The sequence below is a fragment of the Phalacrocorax aristotelis genome, chromosome 12 (genome assembly GCF_949628215.1).
Source record: "Phalacrocorax aristotelis chromosome 12, bGulAri2.1, whole genome shotgun sequence".
Classification (NCBI taxonomy): Eukaryota; Metazoa; Chordata; class Aves; order Suliformes; family Phalacrocoracidae; genus Phalacrocorax; species Phalacrocorax aristotelis.
This window is the reverse complement of record NC_134287.1, coordinates 15273308-15299791: the sequence shown is the minus strand read 5'-3', so window position 1 is coordinate 15299791 and position 26484 is coordinate 15273308. Positions and strand designations below refer to the sequence as shown.

General features: G+C 36.3%; 1 protein-coding gene across 1 annotated transcript; it reads right to left on the bottom strand.

Moving 5' to 3' along the window:
- Positions 1 to 6046: 6046 nt before the first annotated feature.
- On the bottom strand, positions 6047 to 25009 carry CCDC172 (coiled-coil domain containing 172). Its single transcript, XM_075107280.1, has 8 exons — positions 24931 to 25009; positions 24469 to 24554; positions 21282 to 21398; positions 20448 to 20613; positions 18339 to 18440; positions 17281 to 17383; positions 6930 to 7017; positions 6047 to 6079 (listed from the first exon to the last, which is right to left on the bottom strand). Exons 1-8 carry the CDS (start codon positions 25007 to 25009, stop codon positions 6047 to 6049), a joined length of 774 nt encoding a protein of 257 aa, XP_074963381.1.
- Positions 25010 to 26484: the final 1475 nt, after the last annotated feature.

Below are 26484 nucleotides of genomic sequence, written 5' to 3'. Positions count from 1 at the left end.
ACAGCAATTCTGTCTTCTAAAGTGAAACAGAGGCTTTGGGCTCCTCTCTCACTAGGACATGGCATTAGGACTGCTTGGAAATTTATTAGTACACAATAACAGGATTTATGATTTCAGTAAAATCCAAGAAATATGCTCTGTACTTAAAAAGATTCTTTTCTGGCATTTCATCTATTTAACAAATTATTTACATGTAAAATTAATCACCGTAAAACTGTTCCTTCCAATCAAATAGATATTGTCTTTAAATACTCAAGTCATTAAGTGGGAAGAAAGGAATCATCTCCCACTTCACCTTTCCAAAGAAATTTTTAAGCTCCTCAGCTATTCGGGCTGACAGACCTGATGGGAACGATCATAGGAGTGGTGAAACCGTTAATACCTGGGAATTACTGTATGGGTCTGGTTGAAGAAATGCAGACGTTTATAGTTCAGTGTAACACACCTAGTGTTTTAAAATGGAAAGTGATGTAGTGTTATAGTTTCTGATACAACTTTAGTAAAACAAATAAATTAAATACAAGCTTTCTGCCGATGTCAATCTTATGCTGAAAATGCATTCAAACCCTACATGTATCAGCAGGGTGATTGGAGGTGACTGTGAATGTATGGATGTGCCTTGAGTTTGGCCATTCAGAGAATCAGAGCTAACATGTCCCCTACTTGGAACTCAAAGCCTGTAAGTGTTTTTGACAGTTTGGGCTTTAGGGGGTTTACCAGTGCGCCAGGTGAGAACTGTCCTTCTGCAGACGAAGTTATTACTAAATATAATCGTTTTTCAGGCCAGAAAATAGATGCTTTGCTACACAAAGGGCTATTAACAGCAGTCTGGTATCTAGAATATAAAAAAGACATCTAAAAACTTGATAAATTCAGCCCCACAAATTCACCAAATGAACAACCAAATAATTAAAAAAAAAGTCATTTGGATAAGGGGCTGACAAATCCTAGCAGGCACAATGAGAATGATGGGAATTTGGAAGGTTGGGCTATCACTAGAGTATATAAGCACTGCATGCCAGCTGCAATCAGTAAAAGAAGCAGAGCTACTACTCACTTAAATACTCTATTGATGAGCAAGGCATCGGTCATTAAACATTGGATCTGATCCTTTACCCAGGTAACATACTTTAGTATCCCATTTAATTTCAGAGCAGAGGACTGGAGCTATTTGCTAGTACTTTTTACCCAGTATCTGTTTATTGCATTGTCATCTGTGGAAATGGGTGTGCAGCATATTTATTAAAACTGTTATCTTTTTCATAGAAATCACCTGGAGGTGTTTTCTCTTTCTAAAAGCTTCAGGACAAATCCCTATTTATTACTTCAGCTCAGTCAGTGGTAAAATCCTTTCTTGTGTTACAAACTCCTGTCAAATTGAAGACGACAGTGGTAAGCCGGTTGGCCCACTCTACACCTGAGCTAGCGTACTGACTTAGTGTGAGTTTAAACTTGTACCAGCATGACAGCATAGAGAGATACCCGTTGTTTCATCCAAATTTACTCCGACTTAATACTGTGGTATCAATTAGAGCAGAAAGTGCCCAAACAGGTATACACAGAGAAAAATGCATGGAGCTGTTAACAATCCTAATGTATTTAACCCCCATTATATAGTAAAATCTAACACTACATTTGATTGAATCTGAAGCAGAAATGTATTGAATGGCAAATCCAAAAGCAGTGCTCTTCACCCTTTGAAGGACAAGGAGGATCTGCTGCAGATAGGTAGCGGTGCTGGTCAGGCACGGCATCCTTAACCAGGGAGACAGTGCTGGAACGTGTCTTCTCTTCCTGGTCTTCCCATTATCATTCTTGTAGAATCTGTGCTCTCAGGTTCCCCACCACACCTTTGTGGCAGGGGTTGGTCTTGCAGGTACTTTTTCTAGTCATTTTTCATCTAAACATGTAATTCAGTCACAGGTTTTAAAGACAAATATTCCTTTCCCTTGGGGTCTAATTTTCTAGACTGGTCCACTGCCAAACTGTCAAGCTCTACATCGGCAACTGGCCCTCTGGCTGGCGACTGTCGGCTGCCTCTGTGACTGAGGATAAGCTAGATCAGCTGAACAGGGATGCGCAACCTTGTTTGATGTTTTGCCCCCTGTGTCCTACATATGGATTTTTTCTCACTGACTCAGTGTGTCATTCAGTTACAGGTACCTTTTTGTTGTGTGTATGACTTATTCTTTATTTCTTGCTGTCATTCATTTTATAACATTAATTTGGCACTATCACCAATTCAATCATATTTATGTCAACCAATTAGAGATAATTCGTCTGGGTGCTGTTGCATTAGCTAACTGTAATTTTATTTTGTGGTCAGATATTGTAGTGGTTTTCTTGGTAGTCTTTGAATTGGCTGTTAATAATAAAATAACATGAAAATGTAGTAGCTTGCCTCCTTTTTATAAGAACCAAAATAATTATATTTTAATTTCTTTTTTGTGGGTTTTATTCGTTTGGTTTTGTTTCGGGGTTTTTTGTTTGTTTGTTTTGGTCTTTTTTGTTTCTCCTCCCAGTTGTAGCTGTTTCTTGGTTCAAGAATAGGTACATATCTGGGTGAGTAACATTAGGTCACAGGGGTGCTTTTTATACAGTTAAGCTGTATCTTCACTGTAGTTTGTGCTCTCTCCGCTGGCTTGTTGGCTGTTGAAGTTCTTGAGTGTTCTGCTCCTCAGCATGGCCTTTGACCATGACTTTGGCTTAGTATATCTCCCAGTTTTGTTGGCTCCTGACCTTGGGTTGTCCTCGCTCTGCCTCCAAACTCATTAAGGCTGATTTGTAAACCCATAATCTTGTAGAATCAGGGTTTAACAGACTTCCTCTTTTGGGTCTCTGTGGTCAGACCTTACTCACCCTGGCTGAAAAACTCTTTTTGAAAGTTCAGTGATTTTTCTCAAGCCTTATCAGGTCCACGGCCTGGATTAATTATTTTCCTGTGAGATTTTTTTCAAATGGATCTTGGATTCTCCTTTACAATAACCTGTTTGCATTAGGCTGCTACTGGGAAGTGTCTTTTACAAAGCATGGCTGGGAGCTGTGATTTGATGATAAAAAATCAGGCTGCTCAGCTGTGTCTTAGGTATGTGGTCACAGTAGAGGAGAGGCACTGTGGTGTCAGTGTGTAAGCCCGAGATAAAACTGCAATTCATCAAGTCTTTTGTGAAAGATGTAGGACTTGACACTTGTCAAATCTCAACCCTTGCAAGGTAAATTTTGTAATCTAAAGTATTTCTCTGTCTCTCTTAAAAAATGAGGGAGTTTTTATCTGTTGATCCTAAAAAACAACTGTTCCCAGGCCCAAGAGGGAAGCATGGCTAGTTTTCTCTATGCCTTTTTTTTTTCTAGAATAATGACTTTTTTCTTGGGATATCTTTCTCTTTCTCACTAACTGCTTCAAGTATTTCTATGGCTCTAATTAATCTTTTTAGGTCATAAAAAGGGACAACTACTTCCTCTGGCCTAACAGAGGTTCTGTTAGACTGTCATGCAAGGTATATAATATATAATCTACCCTTTTAAAAAAAATATTATGTCATCTGTGAAATTATTTATTCATAATAACTGTATTTTCATGGCAATTTGGCAATGTTCTGTTCTTTAACATATTTATTTAAAATTACAAAAAGTTTGGTTCATTTGCACTCATTACTTAAAAGATTATTCATCCCTGGTTTGAGAATTTTAAAGAAAATCCACAAACCACAAAATTTCACTTAATTTTTAGTTTGAGTCTTCCAAATAGAAATATTATATTTATCCCAAATTACATTATTCATAATCAGTGGTGACAAATGTATTTCTACACTTGGAGAAATCAGTATATTTTACATTCAACCTGCAACAGCTGGTTTAGTTTGGCATTACATTTTTTTCAGAGCTGTTGAGGGATTTGTTTAGCCCAATAAGATTTGTATTGATTTGTTTCACTTTTTTTGGTGAGCTTTATTCTTGTTTTGTTGTTATATTGATTCTGAGAGCTTCAGCCATTTGAGTTATTACAAATTTTGCTATATTTATGCTGTAATTCTACTACAGGAATCAAGAACTTAGACCTTCACAGCTATTAAAAACAAAACACCCTACCAACCAAAAAACCATCCCCCACAAAAAACTGATGTTGCAATTGATTTCCTGGAATCTGAAGTATCTCTGAAAAGGGCTTACCATATTTTTCCCCAGATGTTTTTCAGGTGAATTAAGGACATTCATTTATATTATTAATTGATAGTTATTAGATGCTATTGCTCATTCCACTGACATGAAATGTATATGTAGAACGCTGGTATGAACCAATGAGTTCTGTTTCGTGTCATATCTGAGTATTTAATACATACTGACCAAACAACTATATAAATACAAGACCATTGCAAAAGAGATGCAAGGATTCTTGTAAATAAAAGCAATGATAAGTGAAGAAACTCAAAGTCTAAAAATAACTTTTTCCTGCTTGATTAACCAATGCACTTAACGTAAGCAAGCTCCCGTAAATTAATAAAATGATCAGCGTAAACTCAGCCATCCTAACAAATCCCCCATTTGTATCTGTTTCCAGCTGTTAAACCCAGAAGTAACACTGCTTTAGTTGTCCTTAGACACTCTGGTATGCAACTGTATAATTTTGCAACATGCCCTGCATTTGATCAAAACCCACAAGCAGCAGTTGCCTAACTTTAAAGGAGTCAGATGGTTCCATAGAAGTCAGAGGGACTAAGTTCTTTAAAAGTAAGCTCATCCTACGAGGATCTCTCTTAGGGAAGAGCCAAAAAAACCCCAAACCTCTTATAGGGATGTCAGCTCCAACAGCACTGGTTATTAAGAATGATAATTCTAGCCTCTTGGAATCATCCTAGTAAACCCAGTGGATCAGAATACTCTTTGATATCAGTGCTGTAGATCAAACCTTGCCAGACTTCAAACTGCAGCTGTGTCCCAAGAGGAAAAAAATTTCTCCATTGCAGGCAGAATTTCATCAGCTCCCAAAAGCGATTTATTCCTCCCTTCTTATTAAAACATCTTTTACAGTTTTATGTGTGACAGGCCCTCTGTAGTTTGGAGAGCTCTGGGTGCAGAAAAACTAGTGAAGAACATCTTCACTAGTATATCCCCCTAAACCCCCAGGTGGGAAGCAGATTGCAAATTTTTGCACACACAGTTGGATGTGATGAGATGATGACCACAGAGTGGACTGTGGCTGAGCAGAATAAATGTTTTTACATGGCCCTATTGTAAGCACCTGAATCATAAAGCCAGTTCCTACTGTGGAGTTGGGAACTGCTGTAGCAGTCACATGTCCTACATGCTTGAATGAATAGGGTTCTTTATTCAATGGAAATTCTTAACCCATTCTTTAGAAACTTGGACTTCTCATTTAGAAAATGGTTTTATCTTTTCTGTCAGGTGCTGAATCTAGTGCTCAGTCTTTTGTGGGTTGTAGGAGAGGAAGAAAAGAAGACTTCTTATCTAATCAGAAGGCAATTGCTAAGCAGGGGACTGGCTTACCATCAATGGAGGCATCTACTGCTCAGTAGATTTGGGAACTATTCTGGACTATCATGCAGTATTGCTGGAGCTGAGCTGTTTCAGTGAGCTCGTTAGAGAATTGCATTGTCAAGGTACAAACTAAATAGCAGCAGCTCCTCTTAAGTATTTATTGATGTAATAGCAGTCTTCCTCTCAGATAAGACTTCCTATTTTTAAGGTAGTGATGTGAGCATTCATTCTAAAAAAAATAGTACATAGAGAATAGAGCTAGTAATATAGGAACACAGCTGTATGTGTAGGGGACTATGAACTGTCCATTCATGGGCAAAAAAGAGGAAACTAAATATGGATACCTGTTGAACCTGAGGCTAAAACAGAAAACCCCACCACTTTTAAATGAATAAAATTTAATTTTGATGGACAGTAAAGGCAGAAAGTACAAACTGTGTTTTAATCAAACAAAAAAATAGAAGCAAACCTGACAGAGCCTGAGTAAAATGGTTTTAAAATACTCAAAGACTAGCTTCTATGGCACTTCATATCATACGCCACATATTATTCACTTCTCTGAAGACTTTTTTAGTGATAGGTTCTGGAAAAGAGAAAGAATTATAGAAAATGAAATCTAATGAGTTCAGTGTGTTCTTTACAGAGAGGTTTTTAAACATTAAACTGTTCTCTCTTTTTGTTTCTGAAGTTTGACAAGTGTGATAAAATTAATGGATAAAGTACAAGTAAGTTACATTCCTCCAACAGAAACTTGAAACTGATCATAAAAGTGAGCAATACACATTTCCCATGACTTTTATTCTGCTACTGATGGTAGTGGCAGCTGCATCTTCATACAGCTCAATCAGGGGCTGAGAAATGAACCTTTAAAACCCCTTTGTCTCCAAAAATGGGACTTAAATATTTTTTCTCTTTATATTGTTACACAGACTGACAATCAAGAAATTGGAAATGAAGATTGACATTTAAAGAAAAAATACATTTTAATAAGTTTTTGTAAGTATTTTGTGAGTGGACAAAATAAAATATTACATAAAAGGATGCTATTATCATCCTATTTCTCCATATTCCCATCTTCCATTTAACTGACAGCTGGAGGTAAATATTAATTTAGTTCCTAAATGCATAATCTTCTGCAGCTTTTAAGAAACTAATGATTAGTACTGGTCCACCCAATAGTCCTTTCTTGTGCTAAAAACATGTATTTAAATTCTTTTCTCTGCTTCCCTTTTCTGTGAGAAATTCTATTCCTGGACATTTGGAAATAATAGGCTGAAACAAATAAGAATTGGAGTGCACCTGCAATGCTAGGATGTTTGGCTGTGTACATAATATAAAAAACTGCTTATCTAAAACCATTGCTAATCATCTTAAATTACACCTTTAAAATGAAAATTATCAGACACTTAAAATACATAATGAAAATGGCATACCATTTGCAGAATTTCAATTTCTGTTTGAAGAGTCTCACAGATACTTTCCCAATCATCATCTTTGCAATTTTCCAATTCTTTCTTAAGCCTGTGTCCAAAACCAAATAAATTTTTGGATTGGAGAACTGTTGCTTGGGCAACTATATTTTTTAGCTTTGCTCCCAGTTGTCAATTCAACTTATGTGAGAAAACCCTTGTTGATCTATTTATGTGATCAGGATTTAAGTTTGTTTGGTTTGTAATTGGCAGTCCACTGTGCTCTTCTCCAGTAATATTGCTGGATTTCATTCAGCACTGGCATTTGTGATGGCAATGCGAGGAACTTCAGAAAATGACATTCTGGATTTTACAAAGTATATCTTGACTAAGTACTTTGTTAGACAAATTTCTGGACCTTGTTGTTTTCATAAACCATGAAAGATTTATGGCCTCATTAGTCATCATTTCCTTATATAAACATGTGAATTTGAATGTTGATACTTAAGAAGTACCATATGTTATTGTTCTATTTCCCTGGATATCTACTTGTAGCCGCTGGTGGAGACAGACTATTGGATTGGATGGGTCCTCTGCCAATGATTCCTGTGCAGTCATTGCTCCATACCCCTCCACAGCCTCCTTTGATGTTGCTGCTGTTCTCTCCCCACCGCCCGTTATTCTTCACCGCTTACTGACTTCCCCAATAGCCTTAGCCAGGAATTCCCCAACTTTTTCAGTAAGGACTAATTTAATGTAGTGATTTTTGCATGCAAAAGAGCATTTAGTCCTGCTAAAAGGAGACACCTAAACTTTGCACATCAGTGACGAGTGGTTTAAATTAATACTCAGTAGATGAAGAGGAATCTATGCCAGAGCTTTTAGTAGTCTGATGAATACAAAGTGATGAGATTATACTGAGTCTTTCCATGGCTGCCGTAAGAAAAGCATAATGAGAAAGCTGAAGTTGCTTACCCTTAATACAGTTTCGGCAAACAATGTGAATATCCTGGGACATATAAACAGACTGAAAAAACAGAAGAAAAGTATATGTTCTGCTTTTCATTAAACAGCAAAACTGATGCATCAAAGCAGGACCTTGTTTCTTTTGAAGTTGAAAGAGGAGGTAACAACCGTTTTTTCTTTTATATACTATAATGAGGAATAAATTATTTAACCCTGTTATATAGATGATGCACCTCTTTAGCTGTCCTACTGCAGATAGAGTTTGTTTTCTACACAAGAAAATGGCTTTATGAAAAGTAAAAAGTATAGCTTCGTATGAGAGGAATAGCTCAGTCACCATGTGGCATTAGAATAGTACCGTAAGACTGGACTGTAAGTTAATTTTGCTGGTCCTGTGGAAAATGTAAATACCTTACCATCAGTATGGAAACAGTAGGAGCTCTGTGTGTTTGTATTACAAAGGATTAAGTGCCTCTTCTTTCAGGAATATTTCTCCTGCATTCATAATAGATACAAGTGTTTGGTCAAAAGGAAGTTTTGTACTACACTTTAAGAAATGAAATATTTCTGTAGTTCTGAAATATTACTGTAGTACAGTGCTAGCTTACAGAAGATTTTCACTGAGAGTTCATTTCAGGGTCTAAGATCAGCTTCTGATCTTGATTAAATCATCTTAACTTCATTGCCTGGCCTCCTCTTTTTTTTCTCTCTATGTTCTCTGTTAGCGTGATATTAGAACCCTAATTTGTTTAAGACAAACGAAAGTCCTGCTCTGCCTAATTTACTTTAGGAAAAGACGTAGTGTGTTAGTCTCAGAGAAAAAGCTCTCTCATTGTCTTCCACATTGTAAAATTGATGCTTAGTCTCTTTGCTAGTTGTCAGCTAAGAATGATACCCATCCATGTTAGGTGTACACTAAGGCTAGGACAACCAGAAGATAAGCAGAAAGAGTTGCTTATCTCTGTCTTGGGATTGTGAATTAATTGCTATTGATGATGTGCATTGAAACTTTAATGTTTTGCATATGGATTTTAAAATTTTTTTGAAAATATTTTATAAAACTTTTAAATGTGGTGACAGCACAACTCCTTACATAGCATGGGGTAGTGTTGATAAAAGACATTCATTCAAATGTGGTGTTTAATTTTTACATTAATCAATTGATTCTGCTTTCAGGTCTTCCTTCTTATTTAGAAGCTAGATAATTACAGTATGTGCCAGGAATATTATACTCACAAAGCAAGTGCTGTCTGTTAGGTTACAGTCTACACAATTAATGCATTGGAGATGCCTGAGTTAGTGAATAAATGATGAATTTTTACCAGAAGGAATGTGAGACAATGGAACTATTAAAAAACCAAAAGTTTAACCTGGAAGCAGATTTAGCTTTTTCATTTTACATTTAAGATAAGCAGGATATTCATATTCATCTTTCTACTATCCAATTGAATGTGCAAACCAATTATTCATGAATCTGTACTGTTTGGATGGAGGGCAGATCTTCTGTCACCTTCAGACAGACCAAGGATTAATATGACATTTATACCTCCTTACGACGATAATAAAAAGTAATATCTGAAAAAAAAATCTGAAAAATCACATTAGCATTTGGCCTTCTGTCCTTTGTTTTTGGTTTGGTTTTTATTAGCATTTTGGTCTCTTTGACTATGATAAAATATACATTTCAGAAAAGTCATTGTGCTGGATTAACAGTGTGTTGGTAAGTTACAGCATCAAATGTAATGGGCTCTAACGAATGATGGAGCTGAAATGCCACATTTGTGAAAGGAGGTTTGACTGTTCCTTTGAAAAACATTCAAGATAAATAGTGATAGCAAAACCCAGCCTTAAATCAGGTAGGTGGGATAAGACCATCAGCATTTTTTTGGATGCTACCTTGCCCTAGACTGAAGTCTGCTATCAGTGGTCCGTTTGCTATTACTCTTGAGTGCCAGAAGTAACAGAGATGAAGAGGAGATCACTGAAAATGATCAATTTTGCAGCTTTGAAATGAGAACAGCTATTAAATGTCATTGGCATTTGTGGTTGATATGCAGACTTCTTGAATTTCAGCTGTATATACAGAAGGCAAATAGGAAAAATAATTGTGACATCAATACATGCTGGTATTATGAATTGAACTATGATGAAAATAATGTTCCTGTCAAACAGGTTTCTGTGAAAATCATCCACAGATTCAAGTTACTGGATCAAGGCTTCAGTAGCCCAAACTTGCATTCCAGGAATAATTTTATGTGAAGAGGTCTCAAAGAAGAAATAGTTTGTGTAGCAGGCAGAGAGAATATGTGGGTTTGGAGCCTTGGTTGTTTTTTTTTACTTTTAAGTGGGGATGGAAGACCCTACTTGGTTATTGTTGGAATTGCAGAAGGAGCAGACTGTGTCTTGTTTTTGTTTTTTGGGGACTGTAAAACATTTTTTTCTTATTTTCCTTCTTGTGTTTTCCTTGTTTATGACCACCATTTTAATTTTTAACCATAAATACAAGGGAAAACATTAGTGTGTATTATAAAATGGAATTGCTTGACACTGATATACAGGGCATAGAATTTATGGTACAAAATGAAGTTCCATAGGAAGTTATATATCAACTGGAGAGTATGTATGTTGATTTTCCTGAATTTTATCATAAAGGTCAGGAGGAACATATATCAAGGTTTTAAGACTTTATTGAGGTTGAGGAAAAGTATAGAAGACTTTGGTTTATTGTCTCAAGCCAAAGTAGAGCTAACATGTAGGGGTCATTCTGTCTCAGCTCAGTACTGGGACTAAATTAATGTGTACATTCCTAAAGTGAGAGCAAGATTTTGCTGAGTATCTACACTTTGCTGACACTACTAAAGAGGAAATGCTATTGATACAGTTGAAGAAGTCAATAAATTTCAGACTATTCTCAATTGATTGAGGAAGGGAGAAAATAAGCCATAAATGAAATTCAGTATCTCAAAATGTAAACTCAAGCACTTGAGTTTAACAAATAAATTATAAAAGCATGTGCTTGATGGAGCAGAAATAGAATAAAAATTAAGAAAGTGATCTAGTAGTAATAATAAATGCCAGTAAGAAGATGAACCATGAAAGTGAACAGGGTACTAGGCTACATAAAAATGGGAATTAATGTAAATTAAAATAAATAGAAATACCTTAGGTAAAATAAGAAAATTTCAGCTTTTACTATTCTGGATCAAATGCTAATTGTAACATAAATATTTATCATTGATTAAATCTTGTGTTTTCTGAATGCTATCAGGCAACTATTTCTAAAAGTAGTTATAAGACTTGACAAGTGTAGTCTGTTTTTTTTAATTTGTTTTTCTTTTTTGTTGTTTGGGTTGGTTTTGTTTTTTTTTTTTTTTAATTTATACTCTCCAAATACATAAAACATCACAAGAAGCCTTTAAGGAATATATTATCATAGATGAATAAGCATGGAAATGTTAAGGCACACTGAATTAAACTGCACATTTAGGATGAGATTTGCTTTTGTGCAGACAGCAAACCACAGGTATATGGACTACTTTCCATCTGAAATGTAAGAACAAGTTACACAGGAAAGAAAAGATTACAAGCATCAGAGAAGTAAAAACTGAAATGTGTTTCTAGGGGTCAGTTAGATTCCTCTTGAAAGGCAGGGGAAGTAAATATGGGTCAATGATCCTTCTAATTCAAATATCTTGATTTTTCTGTTGCCCAGGGGAAATTAGATCTCAATCTAGATGTATTAATATGGCTACCGTCTTGCTGAAATGAGTATCTCTATACTGTACTGCTTTGCTTCGTGTGAACCATATAATTTTCTCAGCGCTAGAAAGGATTTAGAAATGCTTCCTTCTGCATTAGGGGCTCTCCATTCTCTGCTTCTCTTCCAGGTTGAATGCATCTTTCTTGAAATGTAGGTGAGAGATTTGTACACAGTATTCTTACACCCTTCTGTTTTTTGTTGGAAATGCCCCTTGCTTTTATCTTTTTGACAGCTGTATTTACTTTTGATGTTTATAGTTGTCTTTTGATTACCTGGTATCCTCAGGCCTCTCTTCTCCTTTGCTTTCAGGTACCTGTTATTGAAGTCCTTAGTTGTACATAAACATGCACTGTATATAATTACATTACTCCTCTTTTTTAGTTACTTCAGTATACAAGGTCTAGAGTGTTTAAATTGTTTTACACTATTGTCTTAAAAGAGTTTCTATTCCAAAGTAATTATCTGAAACATTAAGCAAGCCCAGCTGTGACTGTAGTTACCTTCTCTAGCCCCCACATTTCTTTTTTCAGACCTATTAGTGTTACTATTAGTCATTCCCTTACCCACTTAAAATTTTTAATCTGTCTTCTCCAGGTTAGCTAGTAGTTTCCCATGTGGGATAGCATCAAATACTTTGCTAACGTCTAGATGGATGGCATTTGCTTCTCCTTTGACTAACCAATTGGTTGTCTTATCAAAGAAAGATATCATTAGTCAGACTTGATCTACTTTTTGTAAATCCATACTGCAATTTATTATGGAAACCTATTTTAACATAGTTCAAACTATAATAATTCCACTGAGCACTGCTATTAAAAAGAAAAGCTTAAAAAGTCGATGAGGAGATTGTCATTAAAAAACCCATTTTGAACCACATGTATTACTCCAGAGATTGATATTTCCTGATTATAAAGTTTAACATAAAACTAAATTGCAAATATTTTTTTTTGAACCACCAGAACCATGCATGGCCTTAGGCAGTCTGCTGTTAGTGTGAAATATTTGTTCAGCTCTAATGAATGCATTTCCTGTATGTTTTTTATGGAAGAAAGCATTGCTTTTTCCTTCCTAGTTTTGGTAATGGAGTTTCTTTTTCTGTATTGTGAAGTATAAGAAGCAATACTATGTTTTCAGGAATTAGGCAAGTATACATAGCCTTGAACTATCTACAAAGTAAGCTGACTTAATGCATTTCCCTTCTGCTACTGCTTTCCTAAAGCAGAACTGAAATTCAGGTTTCAAGAAAAGAATTTATCTTTAGTCTGTCTTAAGAATAGTGTGAAAAATATCAATTTTAGGTAGAAACTATCTGTTCTTAGTCTAAATAAACTTTAATTAAATTTTTTTCTAGGTTGCTTTACAGAAGGCAACACAAAAATAGAAAATTAAAATGTGAAAGAAGATAAATAATTAATACAGTAAGTAATTACAATGAATATAATAGTGAAATGACATAGCTAGGAATTTACTGGTATCGGTTAGTTTCTGTTTGACTCATATGTTGTTCCACTTAAGTGATGCTACTTGCCACCTGCTGGGGGCAATGGGACTCAAGAGAGATGATGCCAAAGTTCTTCCTTGCTGTTTTGTGTTTGGGGTTGGCATTGGCAGAACAGATTATTAAAATAAGGCTTTGGATTTTAACTGCAGATCTTTTTGGGGGAAAAAAAAAAAACCAAACCACAACCCCCACCCTCTTTTCTTAAATATTTATCTGAATTATGCACCTGTATCATAAGACTTATGATTTCCAGGGTGCCTACTTTGAGGAATAGGATACAGTGTCTTCTCCATAACTATATCTGTGCTTAACATTCAAATTTTGGTTAGCCTTTTCTTGTATCTGATGTGCATTAGCCTATAACTGCAGCAGCAACAGCTATTGGAATTACTGACGTGTGCTTCTCATGATCTTTTGTAATTCTTTGATGGATTTGGGAGAAATTTTATGAAACTGCAGACATGGTATGGGGCATTTTTCTCAGATCAAAGATGAATTGCTGTAATTTGAATTAGCTGGCTACACTCTTCAGCTGAAATGCGATTTGCTTTAATATACTTAATTGTAATGGAGATTCTTGCCTTGCCAGCTACTTTTGATATTGATTTTTAAGCTGAGACTAGGTATGTGATACAATAACAGACTTACAGGGTGGTCTGGGAGCTAGATATTTCAGGTTATTGATGGTGACTGTCTCTCACATTTGTTCTAAGGAAGCATTAAAAACATTGGTATTTTTACCATTTAAAGAGTTGTGTGGTTACCTGCTCTGTGAAAAAAGGACCAAATTTTGTGCTTATTTCAGAGAAAAAAAATGTATTTTAGATCCACATTACTTGTGTCAAAATATTCTTCTCTTTGCATATACTAAATATGTTTTTCGGTAAAAACTAAAATTATATTCTTGCCATAGACTGTGTATGAGGAAAAAAGCTTATCTTGTAGGCTAAAAAGGGGTGTTTTTCAAACACCACAGGTTCAAACACACTGATTTTAATGTGAGCAAAACTGACTCCTATTAAGATATACATTGATATATGTAACATTGCATTAATTAGCACTTTGGTTGCAAAAGGTCCTTTGCAAGTGCCAAACGTATCTAGACTGTCAGGAGGGCTTCCTGGCTCACCCCAGTGCCTGGTGCTTTAGTTTTTCTCACTGATGCTGCATGCTCCTTTACTCTCAGATTCCCTCCACAAGGCACCCACAGCAGCAGACAGGATAGTTCACTAAAGGATCTGCTCCAGCAAGACTATTGGCATGGACTGCATCAGCATGTGCTCTACTGCAGCAGCCATGGTCCCTCAGATACTTCTGTAGCACAAGGCAATGCGCATGCTAGCTATTGCCATTTTGAACCATCACCCTGCTGTGCTGGACATAACTCCTTTAAGTATTTAATGCATTTTGAATGGAAAATATTTGTATATACATGACATTATACTTTTATGTCACAGAGACACTACAAAGGGACAAGAGCTGATATGATCCCACCAAATGCTAGGCAGTTTATTGCAGATAATGCTGTCTCTGAGCAGTGTAGGCACAAGCCAGTGCGTATGTATTGATCTATGGGCTGTGCAAGCCACAATGATAATTGGTTCTTTAGATGATTCAGACTGGAAGAGATGTCAGGTGGTCATTTAGCCCAATGTCCTTCTCAAAGCAAAGTTAGCTGCCAGGTCAGATCAGGTTACTCAGGGCTTTATCCAGTCAAGTCTGAAAACCTTCAAGGATGAAGACTATGCATCCTCTCTGGGCAACCTTTTCCTTTGCTATACTACCCTCACAATAAAAAAGTTTTTCCGTAGATTCATTCTAAACCCGTCTTGTTTCAACTTTTGCTTTTTGCCTTTTGTTCTCCCACTGTGTACCATTGTGCAGATCCTGGACCCATCTTCTTGATGACCTCCTTGTAGATACTGGGGGGTTGTCAAGTACCTCCAGGGGGACTATTTAGACACTGCACTGTTTATAGCAGATAATACTTTAAATTCCCCTTCATTCTCTTAATTCACTATTCCAAACCAAGAAGTGATGAGTAGGTATTGTTAAAAAAAATATAATAAATTGATAGAGTTGTACGAGTCTGATAATGTTTGGGATAATTCTAAGCAATGCAGCACTATGGCACAGAGAAGTAGACAAAAGGATTGCTTGCTTGGCTTTGCTGAAAAGCAGAATCTATTAGTGTTGACTTGGAAGTACAGTAACATATCTATGCTGCTTCTGGCATCTGAGTTAACTTATTCAGGGCTATCTCTATAAAGCATTGAGATTTTCAGATCAAAATCAAGTGCAAGATAAAAGATTGATTTAGGTAAAACGGTCCTAAATTTTGTCCAGTACCTGAAATGAAAAAATATTTCAATGTAAAGAAAATATCTCTAATATATTATTACACCTCAAGGAGTGCTTACTTTTTGTCATAGTAGTAACAGCAGTAGAAGCACTTCATATTTTGCACTACATGCAATTATCAAATAATGTAAGCTTATCTTGACCATAAAATGAGGCATTTTATGAAATAAAAAATGTCATCATCTTTCTTGCTTTGGTTGTAAATGATACTTGCTGGTTTTGTAGTTAATAGAATTTAATATGTTTTATCCGCTGTTGTGTTTTCCACCCAGATAAAAGCAGAACTGTGAGTTAATTTCACAATGTAGAAAGACATACATGGATTTGAATGATTTGCCTAGGATTTCATAGCAGTCAGTTCCAGAGCTCGGCATTTAAAGTATTATAATGTTTGCTACTTCTGTACCTTATACAGAGGAAGCCTGTCATAGAAAACTAATTACACTAATTTGGATATTCAGTGGTATCACGGCAGTAAACTACTCCAAGGGAAGTATGTTATTTAGAAGAAACTCAACAACCTCATATATCACAAAACCTAATATATCACGATGGAATGAATAATGTAAAAGAGTGAATTATAATATGCTGTTTTACAGAATTGCTGCTGTTATTATTTACACTGTGTCTTCTACGTATATGTTGAATGCAAAGGTTTTGCTACTGTATGCAGAATTGTGAGCTAATTAATTTTTATGCTGAGGGAAGTTTGGCCATGTCTCAACACCATGCAAGAGGTTGAAGAGAGTTAATAATAGGGCTGATATATCATTTCCTTTCAAAAACCGATATTCAGCAAAAAATAGGCCATTACCAAATTATCTTTCAGAAAAATGTTCAGGGATGTCTACAAAATTTTACTTTTCCATTGAAAGTTCTAAAAAAACCCACTATATATACTTATTTTAGTCAAAAATTCAGAAATGTATAAGAAAAAAAGTGATGGTAACAGAAGTTATGTTTTTCCTAACAATTTCTGTCAGAGAGTATTTTGGACCAGCTTTTCTAGGAGGAGTTCCTTTGCATTGCCTACTAAATATTTTAAAATATCTACAGGTACTTTCATCTGGAACATCCTAAAATAGGTAGAAGATGGTTCTGCAATGGAAGGTTTTTTGTTGAAAACATATTATTTTCTGTAAAGTGAAAACGTAAATGTCACACTTAAGCAAATTGACAAGAAATGAGTCATTGCCACTCAGTTTCTGGGAGGTAATATTCACTAGTAAGGGAGACTGTGCAAGGTATTCCGTCTTGGTTAAATCTTCAAAATTTTTTTCTAAACCAGCTTAATTAGAAGGAGAACTAGAACTGATGGTAGAGATCATAGGGAAAACAAATCTACATTTCGTAGCTTCAATACAAGGCCCAAGGAGGTTATTGTGGCCAATCCATTCCATTGGAATCAGGCTCTGGGGAAGGTTGTACGGCCAGTCAGCAGAAGTACGTATAGCGTCGGGTAGTTCAGCAGTACTCTGTGTGCCACCATTATTTTTACAAAAAGTTAAGAACAGGCCTTCCACCCAAGGAGCAGTCTTTTGCTCCTCCTCCAAGTTTGACTGTCTTCCTTGCAAACACTTTCAGTTTTTAGTTCATTGGAGTGTCCGTGTAAGGGTGAAAGGCTGTAATAAGCAACAGGAATTTGTGTTCTGTAATAAAAATGAATGATTCTTCTGATTTCAAAGGAATATTGTACAGGAAAGGTAAAACAGTCATTGCCACCAGGACTGGTCTGCAGTTATAGACCTAAAATTGAATTTAGTAACTCATTAATATGAGACCCTTACCTTAAACATTCAGGATCAGTCTGACATTTTTCAGTAACTCGGACTTTTTCTGCTTCTAAATCTTTTGTCGTTCTTTCAGCCTCCCCGATTACGTTCTCAAGGTCTAAACATTAAATAACAATTACCTTATAAATATATATTAATTATCCATATTAAAAGACTTCCTACATTTTCTAAATCTATATTTTCTAATATTTCTTCATGAAACTGTTTGTAGGGTAAAGGCATCCAAATAAAGGACATGAATTATTTTATTATTGTAATTGGTATGCATGTTGCAATCTAGAAAATTTTGTTCCTTTTCCCAAGCAATACGGCCTGTCTTTCTGAGCTCTCTTACTGTGGCATGTTGTTTACACATTTGTAAAAAAGTTACCAAACCACTTCTAGATTACATTTTTTTAATCCAAATTCCAAAATCATCCCCATTACTTGTGATCACTTTTGCCACAGAAACTTTCTTGGTTCCCTCTGTATCTTTTTAGTTTTTTCTGTTATGGGGTTTCCTGTATATTTGACACATTCCTCCTGGCTTTGTGTGTAGACTTATTTTATGCACAGACTCTCATACACGAACACACAAATGTCAGTAAAGAGATGATAGTTGAATTTACGACTCAGAGGTTTAGCACCTAGGCCAAATCTGTCTTTATCAGTCTAAACCTTCTTGCTTGTTAATATTTGAATTGTAGTGACATTCTTTAATTATAGGTTAATGGGTTTTAAACAATATTTATGTTCATTTTAAGTTCACTTTGAAACACTGAACTCTCCATTTAAGCATATAACATGCCAGCAAAAGTAAAAACTTTTTTTTCGTGTTCATAGCTTATGATTCAGTAGACCTCAGTATCACTGACATTTAAAATAAATCTGTTTGAAATCCATAATATTTGTTATAACCATGTTTAAAATAGTGTATTACATAATATAAAATATATTAAAATCTTGTTTCTGTGATTTCTTTTTCTTGAGAAAAATAGCTTGTCAGAAAAGATTTTTCAGAAGCTTTTGCCAAGCCACAAATAATTATCATAACAAGTGATTATCAGGCACACCTTTGAGTTTGCTTTGGAGAGCAAATAAATCCTGCTGTAATTCATCCTTCTGCAGCTGGAGTGCCTTTAGCTGAATATTGTTATGTTCCATTGACTCCATTTCTAAGAAAAAATACATTTTAAAGTGCATTGCAGTTTTAGTCTTTGTGATATAACCTTAAATATTCTTAACTTCTACCAATCTTCAACTAGTCAAAAAGAACCTTAAATATAAAACTAAAATCAATCAAATAAGTCACATAAAACCCAGTTCACAGGAAATTGTAAGTCAGAATGTATTCATAACTGTGAAAGAAAATGCTTTTTTAATGTTATTAAGATGTTTGACGTATTTTGTTGACTGGGCATATAAAGAATATTTTGCTTTAGAGTTACTTCAGCTATAAAGGAAGATGACTTTGTGAATATGTGGTGAACAGACACCTCTCAGCAGGACTAAAAAAAATCGTATTTTGTTTAGTGTTATGGACAGTTGAACCTGACCATTGACAGCATCTGGAATTAATTGTGACTGTTTCCCTGACAGCAGGAGGTCCTCACATAATTTCCTTGTTATGAGTTACTTAAACTTTTCAATTTAGTGTTGTCAGTGTGCTCACTACAGGACTGTAGCAGACAGACAGACAGACAGACAGACAGACAGACAAGTTGTACTTCAAAAAGGTGCAATTTAAAAGGATGGAATCAAGACAGCACCTGAACCTACAGAAGAATTTTTGATGCCTTTCATGTCCTACTGATCTTTTGACTGATTGGATCTGCCTGAATATGTAAAAATTAATAATTAAAAGTAACAGGTGCCACCACATACAGACTTTTTTTCAGTTGTAGATCAGAATCAAAGCCACAGGAAGTACAGAAAGTACCACCAATACAAACTCAAATGGATAGCCATATTTCAGTAATTTTACATCAGACATCAGGAATTCAAAGTGCTGGAGCTTGATGAATCAGAATCATGAGACTGGAAAGGACTTTGAGGGGTCATCTACTGCATTCCTCCTCCTGAAGGCAGTACCTCTGTCATTTCTGATAGGTGCTTCTCTAACCTGTTTTGAAAGACCTTTTGGTAATGGAGACTCCTAATTCCTTTGGTAATGGAATCTCCTAAGGCAGTGTGTTTCAGTTGTTCACTGTTGTTGTTAAAAAGATTTCTAAACAGCCAGCCAGACTCTCTTTTATTGTGGTTTACTCTTGTTACTTTTTATTCAGTTCACTATAGGTATGGAGAATATATTAATTTCCTTTTTGCAGGATCCTTTAGCGATTTGAAGACTGATATCCATCTTCCAACAGCCTTTTCCTTCATAGGTTAAATAGTCCCGATTCTTTAATTTTTTTCCTTCTCACGTTCTCCAGATCTCTGATCACTCTCACTGGTCCCATGTGGATTCTCTCCAGCTGGTCCACATTTTTTCTTGAAGTGTAACATCCAAAACTAGATGCACAGTACTCCCGCTAAGAGTTTAACTGCCCTAAATAGACTGAGGGATTATTTTGCATGTCTTAGAGGTCAGTATTATGTTTATGTCTCAGTATGGTGTTGGCATTCTGATGTCACTGACCTAAGTTCAGCTTGTGATCCATGATGACTCCTATTTCCTTGCTGAAGGATTGCTTTTCAGTCTGGTCCTATGTTCTGAGAGAATCTCATATTCTGTATCTTAACTCAAAAATATACTGTGGTGATAAAAGACCAGTCCAGTCCCACAAGACATCTGTTCGTCTAATACTTTTGAAGCTAAGGAAATTTACGTAGCTCAACCACAGGTGATTACAATCATTGCAAAGCTAGTATAGTATGCTATGGATGACTGCACCTCTATGCTGACTGACATTAGACATTGGAAGCCACTTCTGCAGGTCTGCTTCTTCTCCTCATAGTGCTCATAGTCAGAAAGGGCTGAAGAGGATAGGGAACAGAAGAGGCTTTAATTACGCTTGTATAATGTGGTATGTTGGACCACACTCTTTCACAGTGTAGTGCTGAGAGGAAGTTTCAGACAGCAAGGGAATGGAATTAAAATTCTTGTTTTGCACACCTATATTTTACTGATTTGTATTCATTCTTTGGTAATCCAAGAAAAAATAGTTCAATATAAGACTCACCATTTTTCAACAGAGCTGCCTCATTCTCTAAATCATTTATTTCAGTCTTGACTTTTTTTTTAATCAGAAGATCTCTGTTACTTGTTAGTCCATACTCATTGTTAAACTCTGTTACTTCTCTAATAAAATTATCTTCCTCTTCAGTCATTTTTCTCTTTGCTTCTGTCTGAAAAAAAGAAAGGGAAAATTGAATGTTCTGATCGAAAAAAGAAAGTCTTTGTTAAGCTAGGCAGACTAAAACACACTGTTGTTGTTTATCCTTAAACTTGTAGTATAAATGTAGTATATTTATTTTTCCTGATTTATGAGAATCTGAAAATGGTCTATGGATCTATCATTTTGTCTGTTGCTTTAAGATTTCTTTTTCTGAAAAATTGAAGGTTAAAATCTTAATAATAAAACATTTTAAAAATCACTACATTATGTTACAGACTTGTGCCAGCAGTTTTTCAGTTCAACTTTTTATTTAAATTAATAGAAAGTCTTGTTCAAAGTCAGTAGCACAGTATGGCCACTCTTTATTTTTTAGATTGTTATTAAATTAAATAAAGGTGTTATTTATTCCTCTGCAGAATGCAGACTTATTTTAACATTAGAAAATGAAGTCCAGAATGTTAAATCAGCTTTGTAGATAAATTGCAGCATGTATTACCTTAGATCATGGTTTAAATTAAAAGTCAGAATTTATCTACATTTACATTGTTAAGTATTATAGAGTAAAAAAAAATATTTTCCAGATTTAAAGCGTTACTTCTTCCACATTTTCAAATTTTAAAGCTGACTACTCTCATACAGTAGAAAAGAGCTGTTTGAATACCATAGCTGGAAACATACAAAGATTTTAAGACGACCGCTTTTTTGATTAATAAGTTCAGCTTTCTGTTTTTCTAAGCTGTCTTCGCGTTTCTTCAGAATTTCTAAGTAGAACTGTTTCTCAGACAGATCTTGAACCTTCCAAAATAAAGAAAAAGATTATAAAGTGAGGTTATTCTTTTATTGTTTCATACACTTTGATACTGTACATAAGGATCTTGGTCCATTTAAAACACAGCTGGGATAGCTACTGGAGTAGCAAAAGCATAACAGCTCATTTTTTCCCCCCAGTAATCTTTCAATATACCACTAAGCTTTTAAAAAGTATCCTTTTTTAAAACACCCATTTAGTGTTCGTCCATCTATCTAAAATGGCATTTTAAAGTCTGCTCAGTTTAGGATAAATTTTTTTTACTAAAACTAGGAAAAATATTGATCTTTTACCCAACATAATTACAGTGTCCTCCATCTAATTGTGTAAAGCTCATCACGCACCAGATCAGACAATAATATCAGAGGGACAGGGATCCAATGTAATTGTTTTGACTGAATAGCTGCACACATCATCAACCCTGCAATGCTACTATTGCATTGCATATGCGAAGGAGGGAGGGATATGCTCATATTTTTCTGAGCAATTTCTGGAAATCTTAGCCAAGGAAGTGTAATGGAAATTAGCTCATTGGTTAAGGACAGTTTGACCATAACCCTCCCAAGCCCCAAACTTCTATTTTGCATACATTATTATCTTTAGCTTTATTATTTTTAAACAGTAGTTTATCTGATAGAGGGGTATGCTGTTCAACCATTGCATTATCAAAGTTTGCTGAAGAGTTCTGAATTTTCTGGTGCATCTGCTGTATCATTGTCTAACCTAAGTTAAGATATATGGTGGGATAAACTATATAAACATATAATATAGAATAATATATAATAATATTATATATAATAATATATATAAACAGATAAATAGGGAACAGCTAAGTGTTGAAGAGTCTTAAAGGATGAGGTTCATTCATCTGATGAATTGGAGAAAAGGAGGTCAAGAGAATGACTCAGACTGTAATAATCAGAACAATGAGTAGAGAAAGTAAAGTTAGCAGAATTGCCCACAGACTGTAAAGGTACAGGGTAAGTATCAGGAAGTAAAATAGATAGGCAGGCTGATACATGATTGTTTGTGTGTGCAGAAGCAGAAAAGACCAAATAATAGTGATATTACAGAAGTAAAAATCAAAAGATTGTAAAATGAAATAATGTAGATGATTTTGGAGAGGGTGTAGATGAAGTTCATCTGATCAAAAAAGGAGGAATCAAATGCCCTAAGACTAGAATGTGAGAGTTGGAAAGGAAAGGACCAGAATTTTTCCAAGTGTCCAGGAAGTGTTTCAGGAACATTTATTTTACGTATTAATTCAAAGAGGAGATGGTCTTATACCACCGTATTTATATTACTGAACATAACTAGCTTCAGTGTAGTTTCTCCATCTGTAAGATGCCAACTGAATCTATGCATTTACAACAGATTTTTTGAATAACTCATTGAGCCATGAAAAGCAAAATTCTATGATTTGGGTTCTAATTACATGCTACCTGATTTTACAGAACAGAGGAAGAAAAAAAATAACATTTCCTAGGAATCTTTGATGGACCACAGTCGGTCTTTGTGAAATAGATCTCAAAACACTTTTGAACTCAGTCTCATCTGCTTGGTCAGGTGTAAGCTGCTGCGCATGCATGTACTTGTATATGTATGCTTGTAGAGAAGTGCAGTTATTTAGTGTGGGATAAATTGAACAGCATTAGCTGAACAGCATTATTTAATATTATTTTAATTACATTAATTATTGTAGACAGACATAAACTAAATTCCTGAACTGAAAAGTAAATGATTTTAAATAATTTGAATAACTATATAATCTTTAAACCTAAATACAGTCTGATTGAAATGCATTTTCCCATTCTGCTTGTTTTGTGTATCATTTCCCATCTATAAATGAATCAATGTCAGACTAAGCAAGCAAGTAAAAAATATTTTTGTGGACATCAGTGATAATATTATTAATCCTGGTGAGTAAATTACATAACATTTAATTAGGAATAGTTCTTCAGCTCTTCCCATTAGCTGTTTACAATAATAGCTCTACTCTTGGGACCTTTTGTACCTACCACATAACCGTGATTAAAAATCACAATGCATCAATGAAAAATTAGTAGTATAAACATAAAAGTGTGATGTTTATAAATAAATTTATGGGCAAGACTACAGAGGACTTTACCTAATAGGCAACACCCAGATATAATCTGTGTTCATTAAATAAGTTACTATTTTAAAGCACTTTTGGTGTCTGAGATTGTGGCATGAATAAATGCAAGCATGTGAATAAACTTCCATGATTATAGTCTCAGTTTGCTATGAGTAAATATTTGTAAATGAGTTCTCTTCTATTCTGACCCCCTTGCAGTGATGTTGATATTTATTATATATATAACATAGTCTTTTACAAAAGGCAGAAGAGCCTGTTTTCTGGAAGGATGATTTGGAAAGTTTCCTCTGTCTTTGGAGTCCCTAGAAAAACCCTTAGGCCTTGTAAGCCCTAACTCTGAGCCCAGGCTCACAGAAAGATCTTTAGTATATGACTTCAGATCCTGCGAAGTAAACACAGGGAATGTTTCCATATATTTTCTGTGAAAGCCCTTTGATGAATGGCAGTGGGCAATGAAGGAATGGTTTTGTGCCTCTGAAGGAAAGTGTTATACCAAGCTGTAGAACTGTTAAGACAGGGCTGCTCACACAGCTAGTCTGCCCCCACTGACGTCTGGTGGCTGTGTCTGGCTGTATCTGCCGAGCAGGAGAGACTTTCATGTGCATGTGTGCTGTCTCCAGTGCTTCCAGATTTTTGAAGTGTTATCTGGAAACGTTGCTAGCCCTGAGGTAAGCAAGTCCCTGAACATAGCCGGGAGCCAGCCTGATGGCTGAGATTTGTGAGAGGGGAAAGATTTTGACAGACATTTTTCACTACAGAAACACATGGGTTAAGTTTTCTCAATGCTGTGTTATTAGGTTAGGTTTGGTTTGGTCAGGTTGTTTGGTAGGTGAAGCATACTCCTTGAAAGTGTATATTAATCTATTCCTAAAAGAATAGGTCATATATTTGTAAATATAATGTATTTCATTATTATGTATACTATAACCATACCTGCATACCTTAGTTTCTAATTTCATTTTTGCGGTGCTCAGCTCTTCTTTCATTTGGTTAATTTTTTCATAACTTCTATTTATGTCGAATTTAGCTGCAACATGACAAAAACCTGTAAGAATGTGTGCTCAGTTTGTAAAAGTTATAAACTTAGTTTCTGATTTCATTTTTGCAGTGCTCAGCTCTTCTTTCATTTGGTTAATTTTTTTCATAACTTCTCTTTATGTTGAATTTAGCTGCAACATGACAAAAACCTGTAAGAATGTGTGCTTGGTTTGTAAAAGTTACATTCTTATAAAAATGTGTCATTAGCAAGAAGCAGCCAGCCTGGCTGCCTGCCAAGCTTCCACTGACAAAGTCCCCTCATGACAGCAGAGTGGGGCCACCTTGCTTTTCCCCTGGGAAATGGGAGAGGCCATTAAGTGTGGTCAGTGCCACCGGGCCCATAAGATGGCAGCTGTGGGGCAGACCTTGTTGGATGAGGCGCCTCTTCTCCCTCGCCTGCTTCTCTGTGAATTGTATTTGCTGGAACAAAGCATCCAGGTTCATTTCTGTCTTCTTGTGGATTCTGTGTGTTCTCCAGGTCTTGCTGTCGTTGTGAAGGGCTGGTTGATTAAAGCTGGGATGCCCTGGAGGAAGGCAAGGCTGGGCCTGGCCACAGCGCTTCTTCCCTCAGGGCTCTGTGCCCCACCGGACCTTAGAAACATAGAATCATAGAATGGTTTGGGTTGGAAGGGACCTTTACAGGTCATCTAGTCCACCCCCCCTGCAGTGAGCAGGGACACCTTCAACTAGATCAGGCTGCTCAGAGCCCTGTCCAGCCTGGCCTGGAATGTTTCCAGGAATGGGGCATCAACCATCTCTCTGGGCAACCTGTGCCAATGTGTCACCACCCTCATTGTAAAACATTTCTTCCTTATATCTAGTCTAAGTCTACCCTCCTTTAGTTTAAAACATTACTCCTTGTCCTGTCACAACAGGCCTTGCTAAAGAGATTGCCCCCATCTTTCCTATAGTCCCCCGTCAAGCACTGAAAGGCCACAATAAGGCCTCCCCGCAGCCTTCTTTTCTCCAGGCTGAACAACCCCAGCTCTCTCAGCCTGTCCTCATAGGGAAGGAGCTCCATCCCTCTGATCATTTTTGTGGCCTCTGGACCCGCTCCAACAGCTCCATGTCCGTCCCATGCTGAGGGCTCCAGAGCTGGACGTAGCACTGCAGGGGGGTGTCACCTTGGCTCTGCCCTCTGGCCTCTGCCTCCCTGGGGTTGAGGAAAGAAACCCCAGACCACAGAGGGAAGTGACCATGGTAGATAGGACATGGCTGGGGAGGAAGAGGTGACAGAGTGGGACATGTGGGCTGCAGAAAGCAGGGGGGGGTGAGAGAGAACCTTGGGCAGAGGGAAATGTGGATGACTGGCTGGGGGACCCCACATGCGAAACATGGGAGAAGGAAACGAGCAGGCAGAAAAGCAGCACGGTAGGAGGAGGAGAGAAAAGATATTTGGCTAGGCAAAAGGCAGCTGACCCTCTGAATCTTGTCCAACTTGTGCATGTTTGTGAAACATTGGTTCTCACTCAGACTCTGGGGAGTTTTGATCAAACAGATCTGACTTTATTCCTCTGGGACCACTGCTTTGTACTGGTTTTGTGTTGTTCAGAGCTGTCTTTTTTACCCCTTCCTTTTTCTGTGGAGTGTTCGCCATCCTTTTTAAATATATCTGCTCAGATTTATTTGTCTTTTGAAGACTGATGTCTAACCTTAGCAGTTAAGGAAGTAAGCTAAAATCTGCTGTCATACGGAGGAAGAAGGTAAAATTTATTACACTTAAAAAAACTTAATGGTGATCAGACTCAACTCAGCTGCATTTCACCATTAACATAAGTTGACAGTGTTTTTGTTCCAGTTGGTCTCAGTAAGCAAAGATGATAATGTAGCCCATTGCACACTCTTCTGGATCACACTTGTGTATGAGTTTACTTTGCTCTGGGCTTCTCCAACTTTCTGGTTTACACATTACTGGGTGG

Coding starts and splice junctions, on each gene's coding strand:
- CCDC172 (XM_075107280.1), bottom strand. CDS start 25,009: ATGAACCTGGATGCTTTGTTCCAGCAAATACAATTCACAGAGAAGCAG. Junction 21,399..24,468: donor AAATGAAATTAGAAACTAAG/GTATGCAGGTAT, acceptor TTATTTTGGAAG/GTTCAAGATCTGTCTGAGAA. Junction 18,441..20,447: donor GGCAGCTCTGTTGAAAAATG/GTGAGTCTTATA, acceptor ATTTTTTCTTAG/AAATGGAGTCAATGGAACAT.